The sequence below is a fragment of the Trachurus trachurus genome (genome assembly GCF_905171665.1).
Source record: "Trachurus trachurus genome assembly, chromosome: 6".
NCBI classification, from domain to species: Eukaryota; Metazoa; Chordata; class Actinopteri; order Carangiformes; family Carangidae; genus Trachurus; species Trachurus trachurus.
Genome location: NC_139897.1, coordinates 19,589,674 through 19,615,477, shown reverse-complemented (window position 1 = coordinate 19,615,477; position 25,804 = coordinate 19,589,674). Strand labels below are relative to the sequence as shown.

At 42.5% G+C, this 25,804-nt stretch overlaps 2 protein-coding genes across 4 annotated transcripts; one reads left to right on the top strand and one right to left on the bottom strand.

Annotated features, from left to right (window-relative positions):
* Positions 1–83: 83 nt before the first annotated feature.
* On the top strand, positions 84–21,535 carry LOC310987677 (uncharacterized protein). The gene is made up of 14 exons (XM_083974052.1): positions 84–316; positions 11,405–11,478; positions 12,017–12,102; positions 12,277–12,316; positions 12,417–12,497; positions 12,868–12,975; positions 13,073–13,182; positions 14,956–15,004; positions 16,609–16,729; positions 16,957–17,051; positions 17,313–17,378; positions 17,606–17,705; positions 18,132–18,284; positions 18,409–21,535. The coding sequence occupies exons 2-14, from the start codon at positions 11,413–11,415 to the stop codon at positions 19,788–19,790; spliced, it is 2,457 nt and encodes an 818-aa protein (XP_083830178.1). The 5' UTR covers positions 84–316; positions 11,405–11,412; the 3' UTR covers positions 19,791–21,535.
* A 45-nt stretch (positions 21,536–21,580) lies between these two features.
* uevld (UEV and lactate/malate dehyrogenase domains) lies at positions 21,581–25,763 on the bottom strand. Of its 3 annotated transcripts, none has more exons than XM_083973689.1 (12): positions 25,481–25,763; positions 24,817–24,901; positions 24,643–24,708; positions 24,399–24,562; positions 24,158–24,299; positions 23,969–24,063; positions 23,752–23,857; positions 23,308–23,478; positions 23,042–23,206; positions 22,761–22,848; positions 22,428–22,551; positions 21,581–22,315 (listed from the first exon to the last, which is right to left on the bottom strand). In XM_083973689.1, the coding sequence occupies exons 1-12, from the start codon at positions 25,520–25,522 to the stop codon at positions 22,151–22,153; spliced, it is 1,413 nt and encodes a 470-aa protein (XP_083829815.1). In that variant the 5' UTR covers positions 25,523–25,763; the 3' UTR covers positions 21,581–22,150. The 3 variants fall into 3 exon arrangements, with proteins under 3 accessions (XP_083829815.1, XP_083829816.1, XP_083829817.1); XM_083973690.1 differs by having other exon boundaries at positions 23,969–24,060; XM_083973691.1 differs by having other exon boundaries at positions 24,817–24,896; positions 25,481–25,745.
* Between the last annotated feature and the right edge of the window lie 41 nt (positions 25,764–25,804).

Below are 25,804 nucleotides of genomic sequence, written 5' to 3'. Positions count from 1 at the left end.
CGTGCGTGGTATCGTCATCGGTGACTGAGCTCGCTCTCCCTCTGTGCAGGGCTGCCAGACAGCTGCGACCAGCTCGCGGCATGTGGAGGTGGGCAGGGGGTGGTGGTGGCGGTGGGGGGGTGAGTGAGTCCGTTTGACCAGCATCGATTTCAGCGGAGGCAGTCAGTCGACAGTCGGGGACAAGCGTCGAGCAGCACAGTGACAGGCAGCAGCGGCTCCCCCGGACAGGCAGCAGCGAGGGGGGAGAATGAGAATAGTGGATTTTGTTTCTACTTGTCGGTACAGCGCAGCAACACGGGGGAAGTCGCTCCTAACGGTAAGTTAAGCAGCGGTGACGGTTTGCTATCCAACTGTTAGTTAGCGTCGGTACTACACATAACAGGCATGTTTTACTCTTCACTCTCTTTACTTTTATTAGCGCCGTGGACGCCAGTGCGTGGGTGGCCACACGCGACTTGTCGATTGGGTGTCTTCTTTATCTCGTCCTTTTTTTTCTTTCTGTAAAATGTTTTTACAACTTGACTAAATTCTCAACAAACCAATAACGGAAACACTCACCGCTCGTAACGGTCGCCTGCTCGCGTGCAGCTGTGAGCAGTGAGCGTTCGGCTGTGCTCGACTAAATACACATGTGATTTGTAAAGATGAACATTTCAGGCTGGTTGGTTTTCTGAGAAAAGGCAGCATTTAGTGTAGTAGAGTTCATGGCTTGCCTAACAACCACTGTGTGGTAAGGTCAGTGTGTGCACTTCTTGGGGAAATTTCAGATTTTGCATCACTCTTCGTGGGCTTTCCAGCACTTAGATGACTTGTAAACTTCTGGCTATATGGCTGCTGAGAAATGTATCTGTTAGGGGATTTCTCGTCTCAGTGTAGCTATTTACGCCATCATACAAAATATTATGTCCGCTATTTGTTTGTTATATCTGCATATGAAACCACTTCAGTCTCAGTCTTGACAAATTCAAGTTCCGCATTTCCATCAGTGCATAGGGGGTAACACCAAAAACAAAAAATAAGGAACTATAATTTTGAGCGAGGTTATGTATCAGGGTATATGGGGTTTACATGCGAGAAGAAGGTGTTGTTCTTGTCATTTGAGAAAGCGTGATTTTACCATACAAACTCTGCACAGACCACAGATGCTCCAGCATCCAGAAGTAGGCCACTACTGGCCTGTATGTCATGTCATGCCATGCGTGGTCCCCTTTGGTAGGTTAACTGGGCGTCTCACTGGTTTATCTGTGGAGTGGGGGAGGTTACAGACAGTCTGAGTCAAAGATCTCCAGCAGGATCTAGCTCTCATCCTCTGCCAGATGTCTGGCACTCATTGTTTTACTGTGGTGTGCCCCCCCACCCCCCCCTCATTGTGTTTTTGTTTTCAGTCTAATGTTGCAGATGTGCATGCTGCCAGTGGCAAGTCAATTACACCACAATGTAACATGCATTTAGACTTTTTTTTGTCTAGTTTTAACCTTGCTCATATGGTGTCTGATATGCCTAGTCCATAATATGTCTCTTTTTTGGCTTAGCTGTACATGCACATGCTCACAAGCCTATAGCATAGCTAGTCTGTTTCCTATTGCTAAGTCCCCAGTGTGTGAATGTCACACTTTACACTGCACTTGTGGTTTGAGGAGGAAGGCCCACATCGGAAAGGTGACAGCATTGTCCCTGTTTGAGCTCTGCGTTCATGCTGGTGTAAAATTGGTTTGATTACTGATTTCCGTTCAAACCACAACCATTGTTCAGACATCACAATGACTAATTTAAAGTTAAAGTGTAATGGAAAAAGTGTCGTCTGATCTGGGATCTGCCTACCCCATGTGGATCAACATACCTATCCATCCTTCTAATATAGCCTATATGTCACTATAATTTTGTAAACAACAAGGAAGACCCTTAACTTTGTGCTTCGTTGGGGAAGTTTGACATTTGAAAAGCTGAATCCAGCTGCAGAGTTTGAATCTACGTTAAAGTTCAGTTCACATTTCTCAAACAACTTTTATTTGACGAAAAGCTTCCTCTCTCTTCAGTGCTTAAACTCTTAAACAATGATCTGACTGCCCTCTCCGGTGCCAACAGGATGTGAGCCACGCGTGAGGCATAGCATGTGAGCCCCTTTTTGTTTTCATGCCCGTGAATGGGCCTCAGTCAGCAGCATTAGCCATTTTTAGTCAATCAGAGCTGGTGATATAGTCTCTTTCATATTTCCTTTGTAAGTCACCACTGCCTCACTTTGAGTATGTTTTACCTTGACCACCTGGGGCGCTTCACAGTGTGTGACCCAAAGAAAAGCAGTCTACCTGAGTCTGAGGTGTCAAAAGAAAAGACAATAATATTTTTTTACTGGCTGAAAGCCTTGCATCGGAAATTCAAATAATACAGTTTAGTGAACAAAACACAACATGTTTTAACACATGTTAACAGACACAAAATCCTAATGTCTTACTCTGAGACCAATTTAGTGCCCAGATCTGTACCTTTTGTCATAACTCTCTTCAATCAGCAGAATTCATTGTATTCTGTTGTGATAATATTATTTCAGTGGAGAGGCATCAATAGCCTTTTTGTCTGCCTGAATGGCGGCTTTATAGTGGATGTCAAAGGCCAACAAGCACACCAGTGTCACAAAACACGCCAGATAGTGAAGCTTTTTTGCCAGCCATAAAAAAAAAAAGGATGAAGCCTTTTGTTACTCAAGATATCTTAGAGCTTCAGACACACAGGCTGAGAGGTAAGAGAAACCCTGAACAGGCTGTCAGTTCATTAACGACTTAAGTGTAGTGACAACCACAGGGATACTCATATCACGTATACATGCCACTTGGATTTCCTCATTCTGCATAGCTGCAAGTCTGAGATCTTTGCAGACTAGTGAGAGCATGAAAACTCCAAGGTCAGAGCTAACCATTGGTGTTGATCCCAGGATAATATGTAGATCTTTACAATGACAACTGTTAGATGATACTTTTTTCTCACATTTCATTGATTAAATGATTACCGGTAATCAAAAACAGATTAAAAGATGATAGAAAAATAACTATTATTTGAAGCCATACTTGTTACATCTTTGGGCCGAAGTATGAGGCGAGCTTCTGTCACAGACCCGCGAGACATTTGCATGAGCCAGTTTGTCTATAAATTATCCAAATCTATTCTCCACGCTCCGTCCTTGGTTAAATTGAGGTCACATCACTGTTGAGGTGGTAGACTGTCACTCAGGCTGAAATCTGCCATACCACAAAGGGAATGAATGATGGCTCCATGGGATAATAACCCAAATACTTGTTTGTCTAAACTGGGCTATCTTGGAATTTCCCTTCTATGATTGTCTCCAGTTTGTGTCTTTTTACATGCCACTTCAAATTTGTTTTTGCTCAAATACTTAACCTCTTTCTGTTGTTGAATCATGGTGAAATTACACTCTCTTCCTCCAGTGTAAGACTCCCATGGACCCATAATCCTCTGTTTATGTGGTTGTTAACATGACATCAACATGAAAACTATGATAACCAAATCACCAGTGGCGTGTGTGCATCAGTGAACCTAGCACAATTTCTGCTTGGCTTTTGACACAAGACCAGCTAACTTATAGCCCCTGCCCCCTGGTTGGACGTTTTTCATTGGGTTACATGCTCTGTATGTATTCACCTTCTTGAATTATTTAATCTCTTTGGCATTGTAAAAACTAGTGCTGCACAGTGCGCTGTAATGAATGGATTGTAGTGGCGAGGGACTTTATATTGATGACTTGAGCTTTGCGCACATGCATCTTGTTACAGTCAAAGCAGATTCTTGTGCAAAATCTATAAAATCCATAATGTTTACAAAGTCTTGTTAAGAACATAGCCTAATTCTTGTTTACAGTGTTGTAGCACTAGTTACTCAAATTCTGGGTGACAACTTTCCCCCGGTTCTGCTGTTTGCATTACGACTCCATCCTTTGCAAGGAAGAGGATCCATTTATGAGAATGTGGCTTTCTCAGCAGGGTCCTGTGGTTTTGTGTTTATGAATACTGTTCCCTTGACATTCCGGTCCTCCTCATACCACCCATTAAAAAAAAAAGTGCTGCCACTCTGGGAAACAAGGCCTCTCTGGCTGGGCTGCTACTCCTGCATCTAAAACTTTGTGTGGTCATTGTTATATTTAGACACCCCCTCCCCCCAGGTAACGGCAGCAAGGAAGCAGAGATGGTTCTCAGGCTGGGTCAGATGCAGGGTGAAGTGATAGAGTCCCCCATCCTCAGACTCCAGCTTGTTATTTCCTTTTATTACGATATGGAAACGGTTACATAATGTGGGATGGTGGTGAGTGCTCTGTAGGTGAATCTATGCTCTGTGGGCTTTAGCTTTAGAAAAACAAAGGCAGAGTGACAGTGGTAATATGGTGCGGAGCAGGACAGAAAAGCCCCTTGGGGACAACAATCTATTCTGAGCCTTGTGCTTTTCCCCAGTCTCTGAGCTTTGAATGTTTCCCCCCTGGGTCACACAGTCTCTGTGTTGCTGCTATTTTCTATGCATAAACACAAACACTACAGCTGCACAAAAGAAATGGAGGCAGACAGTAGAAAGAGGGCCTCAGACAGCGAGCAAGACAAGGACGCTCTTGTTGAGACTTTGCCGCTTGCTATCTAGACTTCAAACAGTTTAGATTTCTTTCTCATTGGTCTTAAGTCGATTCCCAAGTTAATGTGGTCTCAGCGGTCGCTTCAACCCAGTCAAGAGTAGATGCAGTTAGCATGCTGCATGCCATGCTTTATTGTGAGTCAATAATTCTTTAGAGAGGACCCACTGGGATTAGGGGTAAACAATTGTCCATTGTCCGTGCACCATCACACCTGCAAAACACATGTTTGGTAGCATGGGGCTTTGACATTTGCATCCTTGTTATGTCTATCTTCTGACAGATGGTACTGACGTATCCTGGCTTCATATACGTCCACACACATCATTGTAATGTTTGGTACTATATCGAGTATCAAGCCTACATCTATCCAGTTTGGGCAGCAGTACTGAGTCTCTGAAGCATCTGGAGTCCATACCTTCCTTTTAAAGAAACAGCAGTGTTGAACATCTCCTACCAGCCTGCTTAGATTTCCTGTGGAATGACTTAGTGATTCCTGGTCTCTGAGGGACTTCCTTTTCATAACATACATTTTTATAAAGGCCAGATCAACGCAATGTTGAGAGGAACTGAACAAAAGATCTTAAGTTGTGGTGAGAGTGAACTTGATTGCCGTCTGTGGCAAATAAGACGTTTCTTATATTTTCACAGCTACTCATCCTGAAACCTCTTTGTGACCCCAATCTCCCTCCATCCTGCTTTTTCTCCCTTTCATTTTCGGCCTCTCTTAGACACATGCATGCTAACATGCGCACGCTGTGTGTCTGACACCCATTAAAAACTCGAACTCTGAAGCCATCTGGGACTCGAGACTTCTTCATGTGGAAATTGGAGCCATGTGGTCGCTTGTTAGTCTCCTTCCTTTTCTGAGCCGGAATGATGCTTGTTCTCCACAATCGCCAAGAGCCTACAGCAATGGATTAATGTAATGACAGGGATAATACTGTACGCTGCATTGCAAAACATTCTTTGAAGTTTATTGTCATAATTAACATTAATGACTCTAGAAATTACTGCAGTCATTATTATCCTAAAGTGAGAAGATAAACAAAACCACCACAGTTGCAAAGTAGTAAATTTAATGTGTGTTGCAATATCAGAAAGTATCACAGAAACATGAATGTCCTGGGATATAGGAATAATAGTGTAGGAATAATTTTTCAATTTGGTCTTGGCTCTGTGTTATCTTTTTGAAATGAAACAGAAAAATAAAAGTGAAAAATCCCTTCACAGACCCTAGGGGAAACACAATGTAGACAAATTCAGGACAGATGATGGTTCATAATACGGACTCCAAGCAATAATAAACGACACGCATCATGTATGGCAGACTCAGCAGCACTGTATGGGAGTTCAATTTGTGAGGTTAACAAGATTGAATGTGTGCCTGGCCAAAGCTTGTCTTATCTCAGAGCCAGACCTTCCTTTGGCTGACCACGCAGCATTGACTAATCATCCAGTAGTAAAGAGAACTAAACATCCGTCATCTGTCTCATCATCATGTCATTAGCAGTTTCAGGGGTTAGGATTTCGAACTGTCAACTGCACAAAAGACGTTCAGAGAAAATTAAAATGTGATCTAGCTCAGACTAGCTCAGATGAAACAAGTTGAGGGCTCCAGCACGGTGACTTTCGAATTGAGCAATGTCCTGTCTTTCACTCTTCTTGAACACCCCACACCCTGATGTAGTTTCACTTTAGGGTGTTGGCTCAAGATGTCAAACAACTGATACACACACACACACACACACCTGACCTAACCTGAACTGTCAACCCACAGTGGATCACAGCACTTTTGAGTTTCCAGGATCCCTCAGTAAAATGACTATTGCCAGATTCCTTCTAATCTTAGTTTTTCATTCTGACTTGGTACTTGTATAATCCTCTGTCTTAAATCTGATTGCTACTCAGATTAAGATTGATTAGAAGCCAAAACAGAGATAATTGTGGATCAAGTTGGAATATAAAAAGTGAACTAGTTGCGTGTTATCATTCCAGTAGGCTTGATTAAAAAGTAAATAAACACACCAGAAAGAATGTTAAATTTGATTACCACAAATAATTAGAGTAGGCGACACAGTGACAGTCTGAGTTTCATTTTTTCCTATTTTTCAACTTATGTGGCAACTCATACACACTTCAGGACCCATGCAGAGTCTGGTTTAACCTTTACTTCCTGAAACTGTAGTAAAATTACATTTCTGCCCATTGAAAGCCTGAATATTGATGACTTAAGAAATGACACTGTAGATCACATGGGCCATATCCAGGATAGACGCAGTGAAGCAGTGCCCTCAGACATAAGTAGCGATTAATCAGCAAAGGGAATTTTTACTGCTGCTTCGCTGTTTAAGACCATACGATTAGCTTGATGTGATTCAGAATGCTTTGCAAGCTGTTTGTGGTTACAACAGTGCACTGAGAGCTTATATACGCGAGCTAGATTTAGAGTTCGATGTCATAACAGGAAATGATGTCAGCTAGAGACCCAGGCTTAGAGTCTTGTATCTTGTAAGCAACCAGATCATCAAAATATAGCCATACAGGAACGTGGGTTTTCATATGCAGTGTCATTAGCGCTCTGCATTCGTGGAGCCCACTGTGTGCTCACTGTCGAAACTATAACTCACCGCTCTCTCACCACTGCTTTATTTTGAGAGATATGTTAAAGATCTGTGTTCATTTCTGGGAAATTTGCAAGTGCCTGTTGTCATGTCTGTGAACTGAGCTCCCAGCTAACATTTTCTGCTTGAAATCCCTTCTCTCTCTTACAATCTGTAAATTATTTAAACCCTAATTAATCTGTCTCCCTCACTTTTTCTCTTTTTTTCTCATACACTCATCTCTACATCACAACTACCACTACACAACTGTATAGTCCCAATATGATTTTAACTGTATCTCTTTCCTGCTTCGTGACCTTCTCTGCTGCTCACTCACTCACTCCTACAGCTTCCATCTATGAGACACCTTGAACTGCCCACCTTTCTTGTCACCACTTGAAAGAAGGGTTAGAAAAATTTTCTTGAATCAACCACAAAGGTGGGGCTGAGCTGTGTTGGTGACTCGGAAGCCAAATATCAGTAATGTGAACTGACCACCATGTGGTATTAGTCACATCTTTTTTCGCTGACCATTTAAAGGCATGTCTGGATAATTTAGGGATTTTGTCAGCAAGAGGTTATTTCTTGCTTTAGGGAAGACCTATGTTGTTGTCGTACTCTCTTGGCAGTTCTCATTGAACCTGTTGTTGAAGGAGTGGCGGCCACTGATTTCCTTTTCTTCCTGAACCCAACACAATACTATCAGCAGTCTGGAGACTCAACACAGGAAGTAAGCAGCTGGAACCTAAAGATGAAGCATAACAGACCTTTTACTCTAATTTTCCCAGTAGACAGTGAAGTAAAAAACAAAACAAAACCTCACAGTCATCCTTGAGGAGCTTTGGCGAAAAAACTTCTCTGTTGGACTCCAGGATGGGCCTTGAAGTTGGTCACGTTTTGCTTAGAATTATTCTCGCAAACAAAAGCAATGTTGAATAACTCAGCAGGTGAAACGGGAAGTGCTGTTGTTTCTATTTTCACACATTGAAAATTAGTAATATACTGATACCGGTAGTTCTTCTTCAAAGTTTTGCTGCAGTGTCTCAGAAAAATAAGACACACAAACATGCTTCAACACAACTTTTCACATCAACTCATATGAAATAATATCTGCAGCTCAGATATTTTAATGATTTCCATCCCTGAAGAGAATAACAACAAAGAGAAAATACGTAGAAAAAGTCACCCCTACCTTCATTCTTCTTCAATCCTTATCAACCTAGATGTCTATACCCCGCACAAAGTAGGCCTGCAGTTTTCCATGATTATATGATATAGGCAATGTCAGAGCCAGGCCAACGGTACGACCTCACAGACATCTTACAAAAACATGCTGATGCCTGAAATACCCCGACCTGAGGTGGAGAAGAAAAGGGAAACGGTAAAAAAGAAAAAGCACAGAACAGCAGAGTCAATTTGTCTAGTGGTCTGGTTTCACTGGCCACCTGTTAGACAAGACACTCAGCTGTTGTTTGATGGAAAAGACTGCATCCTGTGGTGTTAGAGATAAGGTCTATGGTTGAGATCTGGTACATTAAAAAGGGAATAACATATCATCATCACTAATCTTTAATGATTAATTTTGAATGTAGGGGAGGCAGAGATAGCCTAATACCTAACCTGTGCATGTGGCAGAAGATAAGATGAGATATCACATCTGAACCAAAACATAGGCTAAATGTTTTCTTTTTAATAAAAGATTTTCTCACAACCAAATAGCATCTTGAATTTCAATTGCCCTGCAACTTACAGCCTTAATCTATATTGTTGACTCAATCTCATACTCGGTGCTGGCCTTAAGGGTTTTGAAGGAAAGCGCATGTCTCCGGGAGAGGGGACAGGTTCTCTTCCACCTGTTGCTGCAGGGCATGCCAGACTACATGCCACCTGAGGCCTCAGCTGGCTCCACATGCCGTCAGGCGTCAGTGAAAGTATTCCTCATTACACAGCATTTGTTGCAGTGGGGTCGCCTGGAAAGTTTCCTCAGCAGCGTTAGAGAAAGTCTCTGTTTGATCTCAAAGAAAGCGTTTTTTTTTTTTTAATTTGACACAATTATGAAAAGTTCGTTTTTCAATTAAATGCTTTAGTTTGACCTATGGAGCAATTACAAATTTGAATTGAATTTATATTGAAGTAACACCAAAATAGCTCTTTTTCATCCCATTTTATTGGAAGACTTTTCCTTTGATTTGAATTTTCTCGCCTTGGGTATCAGTCTCGTGACATTTGAATGTAGTGCACAACAAAGATGTACTTGTTTAATTTTTTTCCTTAATCAGTAGATGCCTCTCAGCATTGCTTAAACACCTATAGTATATCAAAGGCGGCATAGTCTGGCCTATGTTTTCTTTCATCTTATTTTCTTTCAGTGTGCCTGCTAGCTATAGCTGACACATTCCTTTAATCCAAACATCACCATGAGATGCTGACCCAGCAAACAAACGAATGAGGCTGTTTTCTCTGAGGGGTTTATTCAGCCCTGACAACTGCTAAACAGCCGAGCCGTGCTGGCCGAGGAACATCAGCCCATCGAAGGCCAGAGACGGGCTTAAAGGGACAGACTGGGGTCAGGTGGGGGTTATACTGTGAGAAAAAGGGAGGGGGGAGAGCCTCCAGTAGCAACTGAGTTCTGGTTTCACACACTTAGTTGGACACTTCTCTGTTTCTTTTCTAATGGTCTGTTGCTGTCTGGCACTATCTCACCTTCTGAGTAGTGAGATTTGGCACCATTGATGCTGTATGTGCACACGGGCATGAATTACTGAACTGTACATGTATACAAGAAGCATAAAGTCCCAAGGCTGTCACTTTGTCACACTTCACATACGCCTCACATGACCCACTGGCCTTATATGAACACAACATACCCTGAAATTACGCATTGTTCATCATCATGCAGTATGAACGCCATGCTTTTTACTTGTATACTTTTTCCAGCAGCTGTTTTACATACTCTACAGTGTTTGTGCATCCAAAACTCACAGAGGGAGAACAGGGAAAAGCTTGCTTGGAAGCATTTCACTGCACAGATTATTTGGCATCGTGAAAGGTTTAGAGATTCAGTCTAAACCATCTTGATCCACTCTCAGCCTGTCCTGGCCTGCCCTTATCATACAAGTTAATCGGATTTGAAACCTGAAATTTAGGCACATTTGGAAAAAAAAACATTTGAATTAAACAACAGAAAACAAACATGAGAACAAAAGATTTCATACTCAAAGTGGAATGTAATTTTGCTTTATGTGAAATTGATTCATTTTCTTTAATATATGTAGGTACACATTTGAACAATCATTGTTAAAAATGATCACCTGACAATGACATTCAGTGAACTTGAGCTGTAGTCTAACGGCGCTGAGTGGAGATGAAGCTATGGTCACATTAACAGGAAGTTGGCGGTGGCCTTGTGGCTTGTTTCTTCATGCAATGGCTCCTGAAAGACTCCAGCTTTGTTTAAATAGAACGCATTGTCATGTAGGTCTTGTGACCCATTACAATGGTGTAGAGAATTGTCATCTTTTGTGAAATATGTATGATTTGTCATGCTGGTATATTATTGTTCCTTCTGTGTTATGGTGACGGAGAAGGAAGCAACATTTTAATGCTGAGTTGATTTTATGGTCAAGCATATGAAGAGAAACTGTGGCATCACCACCTAAAATTGTGCCTGCTCTCTGACCTATAAATACTTCCTGTATTTTTTTTTCTTCTGATGCACGGTTCTCAAACAAATGTAGCGCACCAGTAACATGTAGTAGTCACACAGCCATCTGTAGGTCAAAGCCCTGTGTCAGAAGTTGTTTACCGTGTTGAAATGTTCATGGGCAGGAAACTAATATCGCTTGTGGTCAACCAATCCCTGTAAAGGCAACAACAAAAAAAAAAGAAGACATTTTACTGAACTGTAATCAGTCAGGCTGATCCTGTAGTAACTTATTAAAGTATTTGCTCACTGTTAGTTTAGGGTGGGACTTTTTTTGTTTTGTATGTTTTGTTGTCTGTTTTGTTTTTTCTAATGTTTGTGTTCATAAAATTGAAAAAACAATTAAAAGAGTATTAAAAAAAAAAGTATTTGATGTAAACATGTAGATATCCACACCAAAACAGTTGAAATGACAGACATAGTCAAGCTTGATGATTATTAATGAGATTTTTTTTTTCTAATTTCCTTCAGATTTTGACATGAAGAAGGACATAGACACATTGATAGCAGAGGAACGCGCTGAAATCATCTCTAAATATGACAAGGTAAGTCAGTGCATAGACAGACATTGGACCCACAGTTCAGGAAAATCTGGATTGTAAGGATGAGTGGTCCTAAAATTTAAAATCGTGATAATCTGGAATGTATTTTTTCCTCAAAGAAACAACCAAACCACATAAAATAAAGAACTGTTTTATACTTCATTGGATAGAGAGTCCCTGCATGGTGCCTGCATTGTGTGAACTAGGAATCGTTTGTTACCAACAGGCAGTGGAAATTTGATTACTTGGAGTGATCAATTAATGGCAGAATGACTCTGCATTTGTATGTCACAAATTGGGGTTAAAACCTTTTAGAGTTTCCCTGTTGGCAAGAGGGAAACAATAAAACCACATTTTCTATTTGTTTGTTTTCATTTCTCTTACCTCAGATTTGTACCTGACTTGTACAGTTTTTCCTACTTGTTTTATCCATATCACAGTTTATTTGCAGCTATGCATTAGCATAATCTGAAGTCACCAAACTGTTTATTTGGCATACAGTATTTTCTAATAAGGTGATAATGGAATGTGGATATTTCAGGGCAGGCAGGAGGGAGTCAAGATTGACCCATGGGAGGATGCTGACTACAGCATCTTTAAGGTCACTGACCGCTTCGGCTTCCTGCAGTAAGTTACCCCGACGGCTCTGTTAGAATGAGAACACCTTCATCTGTATCTATCACACCTCATCTCTCATTGCTCTCACATAATGATGATATCTAATGTTAATATCAAACTGAAATTATGATATCAGCGCTCCTATTTCTAACACGTGTTGGATATTTCTGCTTTCTGCTCCAGTGAACAAGAACTGCCAACACCCAGTGCCCTTGAAGAGAAGGTATGAATTTGCTCAGCTTTTGACCTTGCCCATTATAGTATATTTACACCCTTCCACATGTGCAGTCAACCACATGTGTGTGTATCTTTGCTCTCCACAGCAAAAGCACCAGGAGGTGGAACGCGTGGAGAAATGGCTGAAGATGGTGAAGAACTGGGACAAGTACAAGAACAGTGACAAGGTGTGTAACTCGGTAGTGAGTGACACACATCAAACATCAGTGAAGTCCCTGACACGCACACACAAATGTACTGTCTCAATTTATCTGTCATTTCCCTTTTTTCAGCGAAAACATGTGATGAATTATTCCCATGACTGTTTATTACCCGTTTCCGTTCCCCTTTTAATCAGAGCTTACGCCCTCATCCCTCTCTTTTCACTGGTCTAGACAGCTAAAGCAATATAAGTGGATGTGATGAGTCCTTGTCAGTCAAGAGCGTTAACAAGGAAACACCCCACTGAGCAGCATTCATACATGACCATGTTTCTCTAGAGAGTTTAGAGAATCCTCATTCATGTCTGTCCATATGTGTCTGTCATGTGTGCTTCAGTTGGTGAAGCGCGTGTATAAAGGCGTCCCTCTGCAGCTGAGAGGCCAGGCATGGGCCTTGCTTTTGGACATCGAGAAGATCAAAGATGATAACCAGGGAAAATATGAGGTATGTATGACTCTTGAAACTCATGACAGATCCTCTAAAATGTGGATACACTTTGAAAGAGTGAATTCTCACAGTCATCCCTTTTTCTGCCCTCTAGAAAATGAAACAGCAGGCTCGAAACTTCTCCACAGAGATCAAGCAGATTGACTTGGACGTCAACAGAACCTTCAGAAACCACATTATGTTCATGGATCGCTTCGGAGTCAAGTGAGTTCTTAGCTGTTGTGGGTCACATGAAATTCTTCTCTGATGTTTTTGTATCACATGGTGTCTCAAAGAGTTCTTGTTTTGGTTTTCTGTGTCGCCTCACATGTTCAGGTTTTTTGCCCTCACTGAGGCAACATTTTCATTTTAAAACAGCATTTTCAAACAAAAACAGTTTCTGTCCAGATACTGTTTTGCTCTTTGTCACTTTCTGACCATACTAACACACCTGATAACACGGACATAACCGAACTATCAAGCACACTGGGAATACGTGAGCCAATGTAAACAGGAAGCACATTTTCAACATTTTCAGTGCGCAAGAAATTTGAAAACGTAGCAAAAGAGATGCACTGGAAAACGAAAATAAAGCAGTGTGGACGTAGCCTGAAGCCGTTGCAGGGTATGACCTCTGGTTTAAACCTTGAAACAGCCCCCTCCCCCCCAACACGCACACACACACACACACACACACACACACACAAAACCAAAGCGGTTGTTTCCTCCTCTCAGTGTTTTATTAGCCTTCCTGTCAGTGCACGAAGCCCCACAGGAAATGGCATTCATACAGAAATGTGCACCAATATGAAGTGTGCATGAACAGAATAACACTGTCCACACTGTTATCTGGAGACAACACACACGTATAATGATGATAAAATAATATTAATGAAATGCACACTTCACAACACAAACACTGTTATGTTTTTTATATCACTTGCTTTGGGGTTGTGGAACAGGTGTGAAAGGTACCGGCTTTGTCTTTATAAGTTAACCTCTATGTGAGTGACTGAGTGCTCCCTTCTTGTTTTCTGTAATGTCCTTCCCCTCCAATTCAAAGCTACTATGTCCAAGCAGACCAAAACACCACTCCATCCTGTTTGGCTGCCCACTCCTTCCCTGCAAGTCAACAGCTGCCTCACTCACACCGAGACACTGACAGCTATTTAAAGCTTTCCTGACTCTGCCACTGTCTTAAAGACATGTATTTACTATAGAGGGCCCGGAGGGGAGACATCCTCTCTGTCTACATTATATTTCTTAATGCCTGCCCCCACTCCTTCCACTCACTTACACACACACACTTAGACAATGGTTGCCTTGTGCTCACTGTTTGAAACAGTTGAAAATCCAGATGTAATCAGCCACAAAGCACACAACCATGTGGTCACAGAAACTAGAGAGGAGCTGCATGCCGTGGTTATATGACAAAAACGCAGTATCTGCTGACATGCTTGAACATTTTTTTTTAGAAAATCCAATTTAAATGTAATCTTTGAGATCCCTAAAAACAGAATCCATAGTCTTGAGAATCCAGTCTTTATTAAATTGTGTCACCACAACCATCGTACTACAGCAGTAGAACACAGATGTCCTTTCACACTCATCTCACCTTCATGAAATTAAATGTTGTTGCATTGTGGGAACTCATACTGTACGTAAGTCCCCTGGATAGAAGGCACACAAACAGATTCACATACACACACAGTACACTTCACATTACACAGATTTACGCGAGCACTACCAGGATGATATGATGTAAGCTGGCTTTGTCAACCTCCCCAAAAATATTTTTGAGTTTATTTGTGCTGATGGATGGAGCTAATTTAGGGATGATGATGTTGGGAGATCATTAGTCATGTGGTGATGTGAGCCTTGGGGAATTTTCATGTAATACACTCAGCCATATTTAACATGCTGTTTGAGTTTGTTCAGTTGTTGCTAATGAAACACATCCTTGTTTTTTAACCAGTGGTTTTTCTGTTCCCTCTCCAGGCAGCAAGCGCTGTTTCATGTACTAGCGGCATACTCTGTCTACAACACGGTGAGTGTGTCTACATTTGTGTGTATATACATATGCATACTTACCGGTAAGTGTTTGTTACATAATATGGAGGAGTCTTGTATACACTGGCCGACGTGCAGCAAAAGCAGCAAACCAGTGGCGCAACAGCTGCAAGTCCACTGAGTGCTTTAGTTTCCATGCAGCAAAGAACAGGCGGAGCAATCTAAACCCATCTGTTCTCATTCTTGTTCAGAGCCTTGGGTGAGATATTTTATTTATGAGTGTGGCTCAGCCTTTAACGTACAGCAACTCTGTATGACAACCAGACCACCAGTGAACCCACATCTATACTCGGCTCTCACGTTGTTAGACCAAGTTCCCTTTTGACTCGTACTTTATCTGGTGAGGCAAACAGACCCAAAATGATTTAATAATCATGCATGCATTTTTCAAGCAAAAACTATAAACCAATTCCAGTTTCTCTCAGTCATGAGGATTTTTTGATTGATAATCTGAATATCTGTTGGCTGGGATGTGAAGCATTGGGACTGTAATTAGCAGTTGTCTCCACTTTCTGACATTGACTGGTTGATTGAGCAAATAATCAGTACATCTGGGGAAAATAACTTGTAGTTGTGGCTCTACAAAATAGATAATACAGTAGCTACAACAAAATTTCCCCACGACTCCCTAAACCCATGTAATGTCTTCTAGATGTGGTTGTGGATGCTGAGGTCAGACATAACAAGGATTCTGCTTCAGTGGAAGTTGCCCTGAAGTCTCATGCCCCTTCTTGCGCATAAAAACCAGAGTATGTCTCAGTGGAATGAAGTCTGGGCTTTACAACTGTGCAGGAATGATCTATTCAGGACAGTACATCTCCCCCATACACAAATAGAGTCAACGTCTGTTTTTCTGATTTGGTTCTGTAGCTGGTTCCTGTGTGGTAGAGGTGTTTCAGCCAGAGGAAATGGAAATGTGCTGTCCCCTTTTTCCTTTTTCCCCTCTTCTCACACGCCGCTCAGAAGAAATTGGGTCAGTAGGAGAGCGCAAGAGAGAAAGGAGGGAGGGAGAGAGTGATAAGGGAATAGTGTGTTTGTCCTTCTTGCCTATGTGATGGTAGAGAGGAATGTGGAGAATGTGTAGTTTAACCTCAGTGCAAACATCAATTATATCTACTGTATTTCCTTGAAAGGATACTTCAGACTGTCCATCTCTCGCTGTGCAATAAATAGACTTAATATAGACAAATACCAAGTGTGTCTGGTTTTGTATATCTGCGCTTGCCAAGGGCCATGTCTTCAGCGTAAATCATTGAATCGTGGTGGATTCAAATTGGCAGCAATTCAAATTGAGGACATGATTTTACCGATGGTGTATATCGGGCTGCAGTAAATATTTTCACAACCTTTGGTAAAAGTGTTTATAATTGTAGCAGCGTGTCCAGTGGGTCTAAAGCCTCTCCTGTGCAGTAAAGCCCACACACATCCACAGTCTGCCTTCAGACCACATCAGACATTCAGGTGCTCTCCCCCCTTGGTCTCTCGGCATGTGTGTGGCTGTGCTCTATTAAATTATAAATAATTCCTCTTATTTGCTCGTTCTGTTTAATTGAACCTGTCTCTTCTCCTGTGGCCCCTCAGGAGGTGAGCTACTGCCAGGGGATGAGCCAGATCGCAGCCATCTTGCTGATGTACCTGAACGAGGAAGACGCCTTCTGGGCTCTGTCCCAGCTCCTTACCAACAGCAAGCATGCAATGCACGGTGAGACAGAGGAAGACATGAAGACAGAAAGGAAAAAATGATTATACAACAAAATGTTTGGACATCTAATAGTAGTCCTTTCAATAAAAAGGATAAAAATAAGTCAGGCCACTGCTAATTTGGTCTTTTAAGAGGGAAAGAACTTTTCTCATTTCTAAATATTATGTCTCTGTGTCCCTCACCACACACCATTTATGGCCCGCTGATTTATTTTCTCTCTGCGCTAGGGTTCTTCATCCCGGGATTTCCCAAGCTGCATCGTTTCCAGGCCCACCATGACCTGATCCTCTCCAAAATGCTGCCTAAGCTGAAGAAACACCTGGTGGGTTACAGTACATCTGTATGACTGATGCTTTCTGTCCATGCCTCACACACGAAGCTACAATAATGGACAGATTACAATGTCATGAGATACATGACATAGATTTAATCAGGCCATTTCTCATTATGTGATTTAATATACGTGACAAAAGGGCACATGTTCATTGTCAGGACTATTTTCAAAGTAAGATTTATAACTGAGAACAAATTATACAGAGTAACTTCCCATAGAGACTATTCCTCATTAATTTCTGCCCCACAGGAGAAAGAACAGATGACAACAGGGATTTACACCACCAAATGGTTTCTACAGTGCTTCATTGACAGAGTGAGTATTTCCGTTTCTGTTTAAAGAGTATGAGTTGCATGCATTTTCTATCACCAGTTAAATGTATGTTTAGGCCCAGCTGTTTTCTGCTCTCAAATATAATCATAAATCATTATCTCAGTGCATTCTCCTTCATTCCTTTTTGAACATCGCACCACATTTGAGGTTGTTGTCCAATTTTTTTGTAATCGGACTGACTCTGTGTCCCCATGTATCTTACATAACAGACCCCTTTCACCCTCACCCTGCGATTGTGGGACATTTACATATTGGAGGGAGAGAAGATGCTTACTGCCATGGCGTATACAGCCCTCAAGTTACATAAGAGTGAGTAAGAGGATGATTACTTTATCTTTGCTGCCGTTTGAAATGAGTCAAAGGAGCCTCATGCCCAGACAGCCATGGCTGGCTGCTGCTGCTATACCAGTGGATGTAACCCTGTGGATTACATGGCAGGCTCCTTCACGCTTGGCTGCCTCCTAACCGGATGGCTTACATAATGCAAGTGGCGAGTTACTGTGGAGAAGAACCGAAAGCTGACTTTTCATTGGATGCCTGCAGGAGCATGGCCTCAGCACATTGGTCAATTTCTGCAAATCTGCTTTTTGATTAGACCTGGCCTGTGTTATTGAAGTATTGTCTTTAACAGTGTTTTTGTTAGAGGTGACCTGATATTTAACCTAATTGACTTGTCTCCCTTTCTTTAAGTTTAATTGGCACCTTTCTGTTACTTTATATTGTGTAACCAATCAGAGCGTCTGCAGAAGCTTCAGTTAGAGGACCTGAGGGAGTTTATCCAGGAGCAGCTGGCTGTTTCATTCTTCCTGCCTGATGATGTGGTGGTTGAGCAGCTGCAGGCTGCTATGTCTGAGCTACGCAGTAAAAAGCTGGACCAATCTCCTCCAGGTGCCGTTTGGTTCTTTTATTTCTGTTATAGTATAAAGCCACAGTTACTTCCACACCATCTCCTCCAAAAGCATCTTGATGTTCCTCTTGTTGATGTCTTCCTCATCTCCTCTTCCCTTTTTAGCCAAGTCGGAGGAGCTACCAAAGAAACCTCTAGGTCAAGAGAGACCAGTCCTCCTGCTGCCGCTGCAGCCTGACTCTCCTCTGGAGGTCAAAGTAAACCTGCAGCCCAGTAGCCAGCCTGATACCGAGACCCAGCAAACAGACAGCATCACCTTACACCAGACCCCCTCTCCTGCAGAGCCCCAGGACTCATGTAGCCTCTCCAGGGCAAACACACCTCCTTTGCCTTCACCAGATCCAGTTGTAGTCCACACAGAAAGAACGCCTTCTCCTCGAAGGCCTTGTAGAAAACCTCCATTACCTCCCAAAGCAGGCGACCCTTGTGCTGAGGGTGGCTTGGACAGATGTGCGAAGATGTTGCCCCCGGAGTGTAGCCCTAAAGAAAACGGGGAAAAGTCAGAGAGCCAAGCTGAAGACCCAGAGACACGGGAAGAGCCAGTGGACTGGCCTCCACCCTATGAGCCTCCTGCTCTGGACACTCTCACCATGCAGACTGAGGAAGAGATCATGGACCTTCCAGATCTGCCGCCTCCACCTTTATTTTACTCTGAGCATAATGACCAAAGTCCTCTGGATTGTGGATCAGGGACTGGGACTGATCCAGAGACCCAGCGCCGCTCTCCCTCCCCCCGCCCTGTCTTGGTCCCTCAAATGAAATTGTCTCCAAAACCATGCCCAAAACCACCCACTCCTGTAAAACCTTCTTCCCTCCTTACCTCCTCTTCCTCCTCCTCCTCCTCTCCCAGACTTCCTCCACCAAAGCCAAGCAAGTTCCCAGTCTCCCTCTATGTCCCGGGGTCTCCAGGAGACAGGCGACCCTCCAACACCTCCCAGTATGACAACCTGTCGGAGGTTGATGAGGAAGACCGCTACCTGGAAAAGCTCCTGGCCACTCCTGAGGAAATTCCCAGCATACACAGCAGTCCTCCACGCACCCTAAACAGAGACTACGACCCCACTCTCTACCCTCTGCCTCCACCTCCCGTCTTTATCCCTCCCGCCCCTTCTCCTGTACCTCCCTCATTGTGTGCTCTCCCCACTTTGCCGAAGGAACCTGAATATGAAGGAGGTAGTTGGGTGGAGGAGTCCATCATCCCCCCTCCTCCACCTAGTTTTGCCGACAGACTCTCTCCCCTCCAGTGCAACACTGCCAGCTGTTCAGACACACACAGAGCCACCTCACCCAGTTACTCTAAGCCTTTCTCCAGGGCCCCCAGGGACCATTCTGCCTTCCCAGCACCACTGTTGTACACTGGGTCTCCCCCGGGTCACTCCAGGCCCTCAGGACAGTCAGCAGTGGGCGTGCCCTTGGTCCGATCCAGCCCAGACTTTTGCAGGATGCCTCCGAGTGGACAGCAGTTGCCCAAATCAGTGACTTTCTGATTGAAGTAGGATTTAAGTATCATTCAAATGTTGCTGATGATGACATGCCAGTATGATTCGGGCTCTCTGTGAATGCTTGATTCGTTTTCAAAGCCATAAAAGAGGTGAAAGGCCAGTAGCCACTCAGTGTCTCAAAGGTTTTTGTGTGTTTGCGTGCATATGTGTGTCAGAGGACTTTTTTCATTGATATGTACAGATTTCTTTGATACTTGCACCTCTTTGGAAAGACGGGGTCAAACTTGTATTTAAAACTACCGCCAGTGTTACGTAATCGTTGCTGCATAAAAAGATTTGGTTTTTAACTTCAATGGTCTTCTAAAACCAGCTGCGTGTTTCATCATCGCTTCTTAAGTTTGTTTCATTTTGTTCCAACAAAGTGTCTAAACCTGATTACAGTGCGCTGAGGGGAGCAACTCCAACTCAAGGGCTTTTGAGGCTGTAGCGCAAGGTCTTCTTTGCTAAAGAACCCAAAGCCTACACATTTATACCGCATTTACTTATGGTCAACTGTGAGCAGGCTCACACGTCTTCAATGTAAGTTAAAATATAACGAGAAACCTTTGATATAACACAGTTTCTTTATTGTATCTTTAGGTCAATACTTGATAACAGAGACCACTAAACAAGGTTTCACCAAAGCAGTGTGCATGTAAACTTTTTAAAGGTTGTAAAGTTGTAACCAGCCGCAGCAGGGAAGACATGGTGCAATCTGTCACTGGTGTAAATAACAGGCAGGAGGCAGTGGGTACCCCGTGGGTATTTTGTTGCTTCTTCATTAGTTTAAGTTTCATTGGGATTTTGTCAGTTTCAAAGAAATAGTTGCAGTGTTTTATGTGTTTGTCCAACACTTGATTTTACAGCAACAATGTCGTTTTTGTGTATATATGCATGCACCTATTGAGAAAAAAAGATGGGAGATTTAAGACTTAAAAGACTGATTTACAGGAATTCACAACAGATATTTATGAAGACTAGCTCCCTCTAGTGGCTGTAAGTGTTACAAGCTTGACAGTAACTCTAAAATGAAGTCTTTGCATTTTAGAACATATTCAGTGACGGGATGCTTTTGGGGAAACCAGTCCTGGCCCTGACATCAATGCTACCTATAATACCCATATATGAATGTGCACATAGTAAGCTAGACTTGAGCAGACAACGACAGACTCCTCATCACACTGCTCCAGATTGTCATAGTCCGGGAGAGAAGTGAATGATTCAAAACTAAGTTTCTTCATAAACAGCCATAGTTTACTGTCAGTATAATTTTAATTGTACAGAGCAAGAGTTCTTAAGAAATGGAAGTTGAGCCATAATATACTGTACAAGGACCTAATAGTAAAATGTGTTTATATTGTTTCATTTAGTTATACTGTATATTACATTATAGACTGTCTCAACATCAGTTTTGTCTTTTGTTTGCACTGGTTTTACGAAAAAGGTTTGTTATTCTAAATATTCAGTTATTTTCTAATGGAGTACCAGGTTACTGCTGAAGAGACATTTTTCATTTTATCCAGATGTTAACAGATGTTTAATGGCTTGTCCACCAACTTTGGTCTGGCTGCTGTTATTGGTAACGAATAACTCGGCTCACCTGAGTATTGTTTGGTCATGTGACCCGACCACCAGTTGTTCATCACTGCTCTTTTTATGGATCTGGTTGACATCAATGATTCTGAGGTTCAGACCAAAGCTTGTGTACATTTATGCATCTACTTATGAATTTTATAAAGAGATAAACCTTATTCTGTCTATTGTCATCTTTCCCACAAAGACAAACAACATTTAATGTCAGATATTTATTGCACACCCACAAAACCATGTATATTTACTGTACCTGTACATACCTTAGCTTCTAGTAGTGCAGGGTCTTTTGAAAAAGTTAACAAAAGTAAGAGGAAAAGCTGTTCAAACATAATGTCATTAAATATGGAAACAGCATTAAGGCTGCATATAAGGCTATTAATATACAAGTTGTACTTCATCTTTGACATAATCTCTTGTTTCATTTTCTCCAGACAGGTTAATAGAAGATGTGTTTGCATAGATTATTATGTTCTTTAAAAAACTGTAACTGGACACTCATGTAACAAAAAACGCAATCTGTACATTCATGTTCCAGTTTTTCTTTCTCCCACATTATGCAGGACAACCAAGAAACAGATGTTATTATAACATTGCACATATTCAAGACAGAAATCCTGTCCCATAACTTCAAAATCCCTGTGTAAGTAGCCATTTGGTAAAGGAATTAGCTTCAGAGCAGACACTGTCCATGTGTTGAGCAGAGACCTGACCTGTCGGGAGGCAGCAGCTGCTCCCAGACCGGTCAGTAAAAACACACAGTGGGATCGTATCCTTTATATCCTGAGCTGACTGATGAGGTTAGAAAGCGACGTGACACTGTCCCTGAGTTTGGAGTCTTCCTCCTGTCCCAGCGACGCTCCAGCCAGGCGCGTGGAGCCGTTCTTTCCCAGGATGCACGGCAAACTGAGGAACACCTCTGCACCAATGCCACCCCAGCCCTAAAGCAAAAAGGGAACGCCGATGAACTCGAAACATCTTCTTGGAAGAGACAAACACCACTTCACCTCAGTAGGGGTTGACATTGATAATAATTAGACTTGGTCAGGATACCTGAGCCAGCGTGGAGACAGAGTGGGTCTTCAGTTTGTTCGTCAGGATACTGTTTGTGATGTCAGCAACAGAGAGACCCACAGACCACGACCGCTGGCCTCGATTCTTCATCATCTCAAACCCTCTACAAAAACAGGGAAGCATGCATCAGACAAATTTACTTTTGAATTTTAAAGTAAAGAAACAAAAGAAATACTAAAGTGAATAAGTGCTTTCTTCAACAGCACCGGCGTTCACAGTTTCAGATCCATCTGATTCAGTTAATAAGTCTTCAATATACAAAATAACACCATCTAAACCTTCACTCAAGGTTAAACTCATTCATAAAAGTACCTGTCTAGCAGTGGTTTGGCACTGCTGGATCCTGGGGCGATCTCTGGCTGCACACCAGAGTTAGGCCCAGTGTTGCTAATCACAGGAACTGCAAAACAAAGCGTCAAACAGTTCCAAGTGTCATTTACTCACGCCCTCACAAGTCAGAACAAAAAAAGGACACACATGAAGAGCTGGTAGTGCAACATTACTGGGTTTTCAGAAATCTTACATCATACATTCCATGACTATTGGCAGAACAATTGTCTTTGTAAATATTTAATTGATCTTTTGTGACTCACCTTTGTTGTCCGAAAGTTCTCCTATGACCCAGGCCAGTTTGTGGGTATTGAGGTTAATATCCAGAACATGACTGAGTCGCTCTGAGTCCAGGTTACATCCAGCTCCAATCACCCGTGTCGGAGGTAAACCGCTCTGCCTCCAGGCGACATGGGTCATGATGTCAACTGTAGTTGAACCGAGAGAGAGGAAAATTAGTTGATGGTATCAAAGTGTTGGGCAAAGTGGTCTGTTTCTCACAGTGAGTGTCTTCGGTGTTATTACAGACCTGGTTGGGAGGCGATGAGCATCACAGCGTTGGGGCTGAGTTGTGCCAGATTTGGGATGATTCCTCTGTACAAGTCCACATTAGTCTGAACAACGCTGACATATGATTGCTCACCGCTCCAAGCGTTTGCAGTCACCAGGATAACCTTGGAGCCCGCAGAGGCCGACAAATCTAACAGAGCAGAGTCATCAAAAATTAGCTCCTGTTCATGACTAACAGCAAAATGTGTTTTTTCCTCCCACTCTGACGGATCAATGTTCAGACTCAGCAACAAAAAGTGTCTGGGATTCAGTTAAAGCTTGCTGTTGCTGAGGTGAGTCATCAAGGACAGTCCAGTCTTCCTGAGCACAGTTGCCATTTGGCTACCAGTGTCTGACATCTGGGATGACACAGCAAAATGGGTGCTTGTCGATTATTGCGCAACAATGCAGAAAAGTGACATACCTTTGGAAACCTCAACCTTAGGCAGATTGAAAATCTCCAGATCAGTGCTGCCGCCTTTGGTGGAACTTTCAGCAACATCAATGAAAACCAGTTTATCCACTTTGCACTTCAAGAGAAATGGGGAAAATGAGCTGTCAGCCAAATAAATTGAGGATTTTGACATTTAACTTGAAGTGAAGACAATAGATTAGTTCAGTAATACAGGAGGATGTTTAACCTTTGCCAAAATGCCCATCACAGAAGCCATTCCTAGATCTCCTGCTCCAACAACTGAGACTTTGTTGATGCTTTGATCGTGGTGTCTGACTCCTCCTAAAATAAACACGAGTGAAGTTAAAAATAGCATGTACTTATCTTAGTATTAGTCATTGAAAAACACACAGCTACATATCAAGTGATTAAGCACCATCATTGATCTGGAGATTAGAAACAAATGCCAGAAGATTGTGGGGGTCTTTGTTTCCTTCTGCAGGCTTTGAGGACAGAGGAGGGTCTTCCTCAAACTTGACAATCATCTCCCTCAGAAGACCCACCACGGACGACTTGGGCTGTTACAAAAGACGCAGCAGGGGGAACGGATGAGAACACACAACACAACCACACGTGGATGCAATTTACATTTTCATCTAGAGAGTATGAAATCGTACATGTTCCCAGTTGTGTAGACCCGGCAGATGGATTCGCCCTTTGGCGTCAACATGCTTGCCCACTCTGATGACCATGTTTGCAGTTGGTCTGAGGAGGCATATGGGGGGAGAGATGGGGAATGAGTCCATCAGCCACATCTGGATGGGGAAGTTGTAGGAGCGGCCTGTGAGATTAAGTACATATTATTGACCTCAAAATGACATATTCATGGCCTGTAAATCCTTTTCTTTTAGACAATCTTACCATCATACCGGACAGGGATGTTGCCATCTAATCTCAGGAGATCTTTCTGTGTACTGTCACTGAACGCTGAAAGTGACATTATAGGGACAGTGAGCCAAAATATCATTCTGATGTACCAAGTGTTTAAGTCTGCAAAACTGATTACGGTAAGTGGGTTTTCCAGGAGAAACTCACTGTATGTGCCTGGGAACGGATGCATCCCAGGGAAAATCCTGTGGATTTTCTGCAGCTCCTCGACAGCAACGACATGGAATCTGTACTGATATCAGAGAGGGAAGGAAAGACAAACACCCATATAGTTGCCACATGTTTTCATTTTTAATCATTAGCACCACTCCAGATCCATCAGTCAGTAAATGCTCAGTAACATTAAATTCAGGTGATCATTCAGGGTTTTATTGATCACATGAAAAAAGGCGCTGTGGACTCAACAGCTGCAATGGTGTTACATGGTTTTTGGAGCACTTTGACAGCAGTAGCTACAGCAGTGACAGGACAGTAAGTTGACAGAGATGCTATACATGCTCGCAGTGAATATTTTTTATTTACTTTGGACTCTGAGGTGGCACAGTAACGTTACTCCGATTTCGTTCTGTCAAAGCAGTCATGAAGAGATACTAAAATGTATCCTTGTTTGATTTTAAAGCGGATCTGCCTCGGTATCGATTGCCTTTATTTTACTGTTGAATAGCACCCACGTTCAGTCAACGACGGAGACTTAACCAGAGCTGGTTCAGCCAGTTAGAGAAGTTAGCTAACAACCCGCCGGGAACACCTAGAGTATAAACAATGTCACCTGAAACAGATTATAAAGCAGAGAATCTGATTGATAACCAACCTTTGAGAGGATCCGCTGTATTTTCTCTGAACTGAGGTCCATCTATTTAGAGTACAAACAAAAACACACGATTCTCCCGGGGGCTTTATATCCTCTTGATAGTTGACTTCAACTTCAGCTCTAAAAACTTCCGCAAACTTTCAGATGTAGTCATGGATGTGTGAGCTAAGCAGAGCGACATGGCCCTCCCACTTCGTACGTCATCTACGGCAAGCCGAGGGGGACAGAAACGCAAGCGAGAAAATACTCGACGCCAACACTCGCAGTCTGTGATACGAACAGATACTACCACTCATTAAGTTTCTTCAAGAAAATTATAAAAAC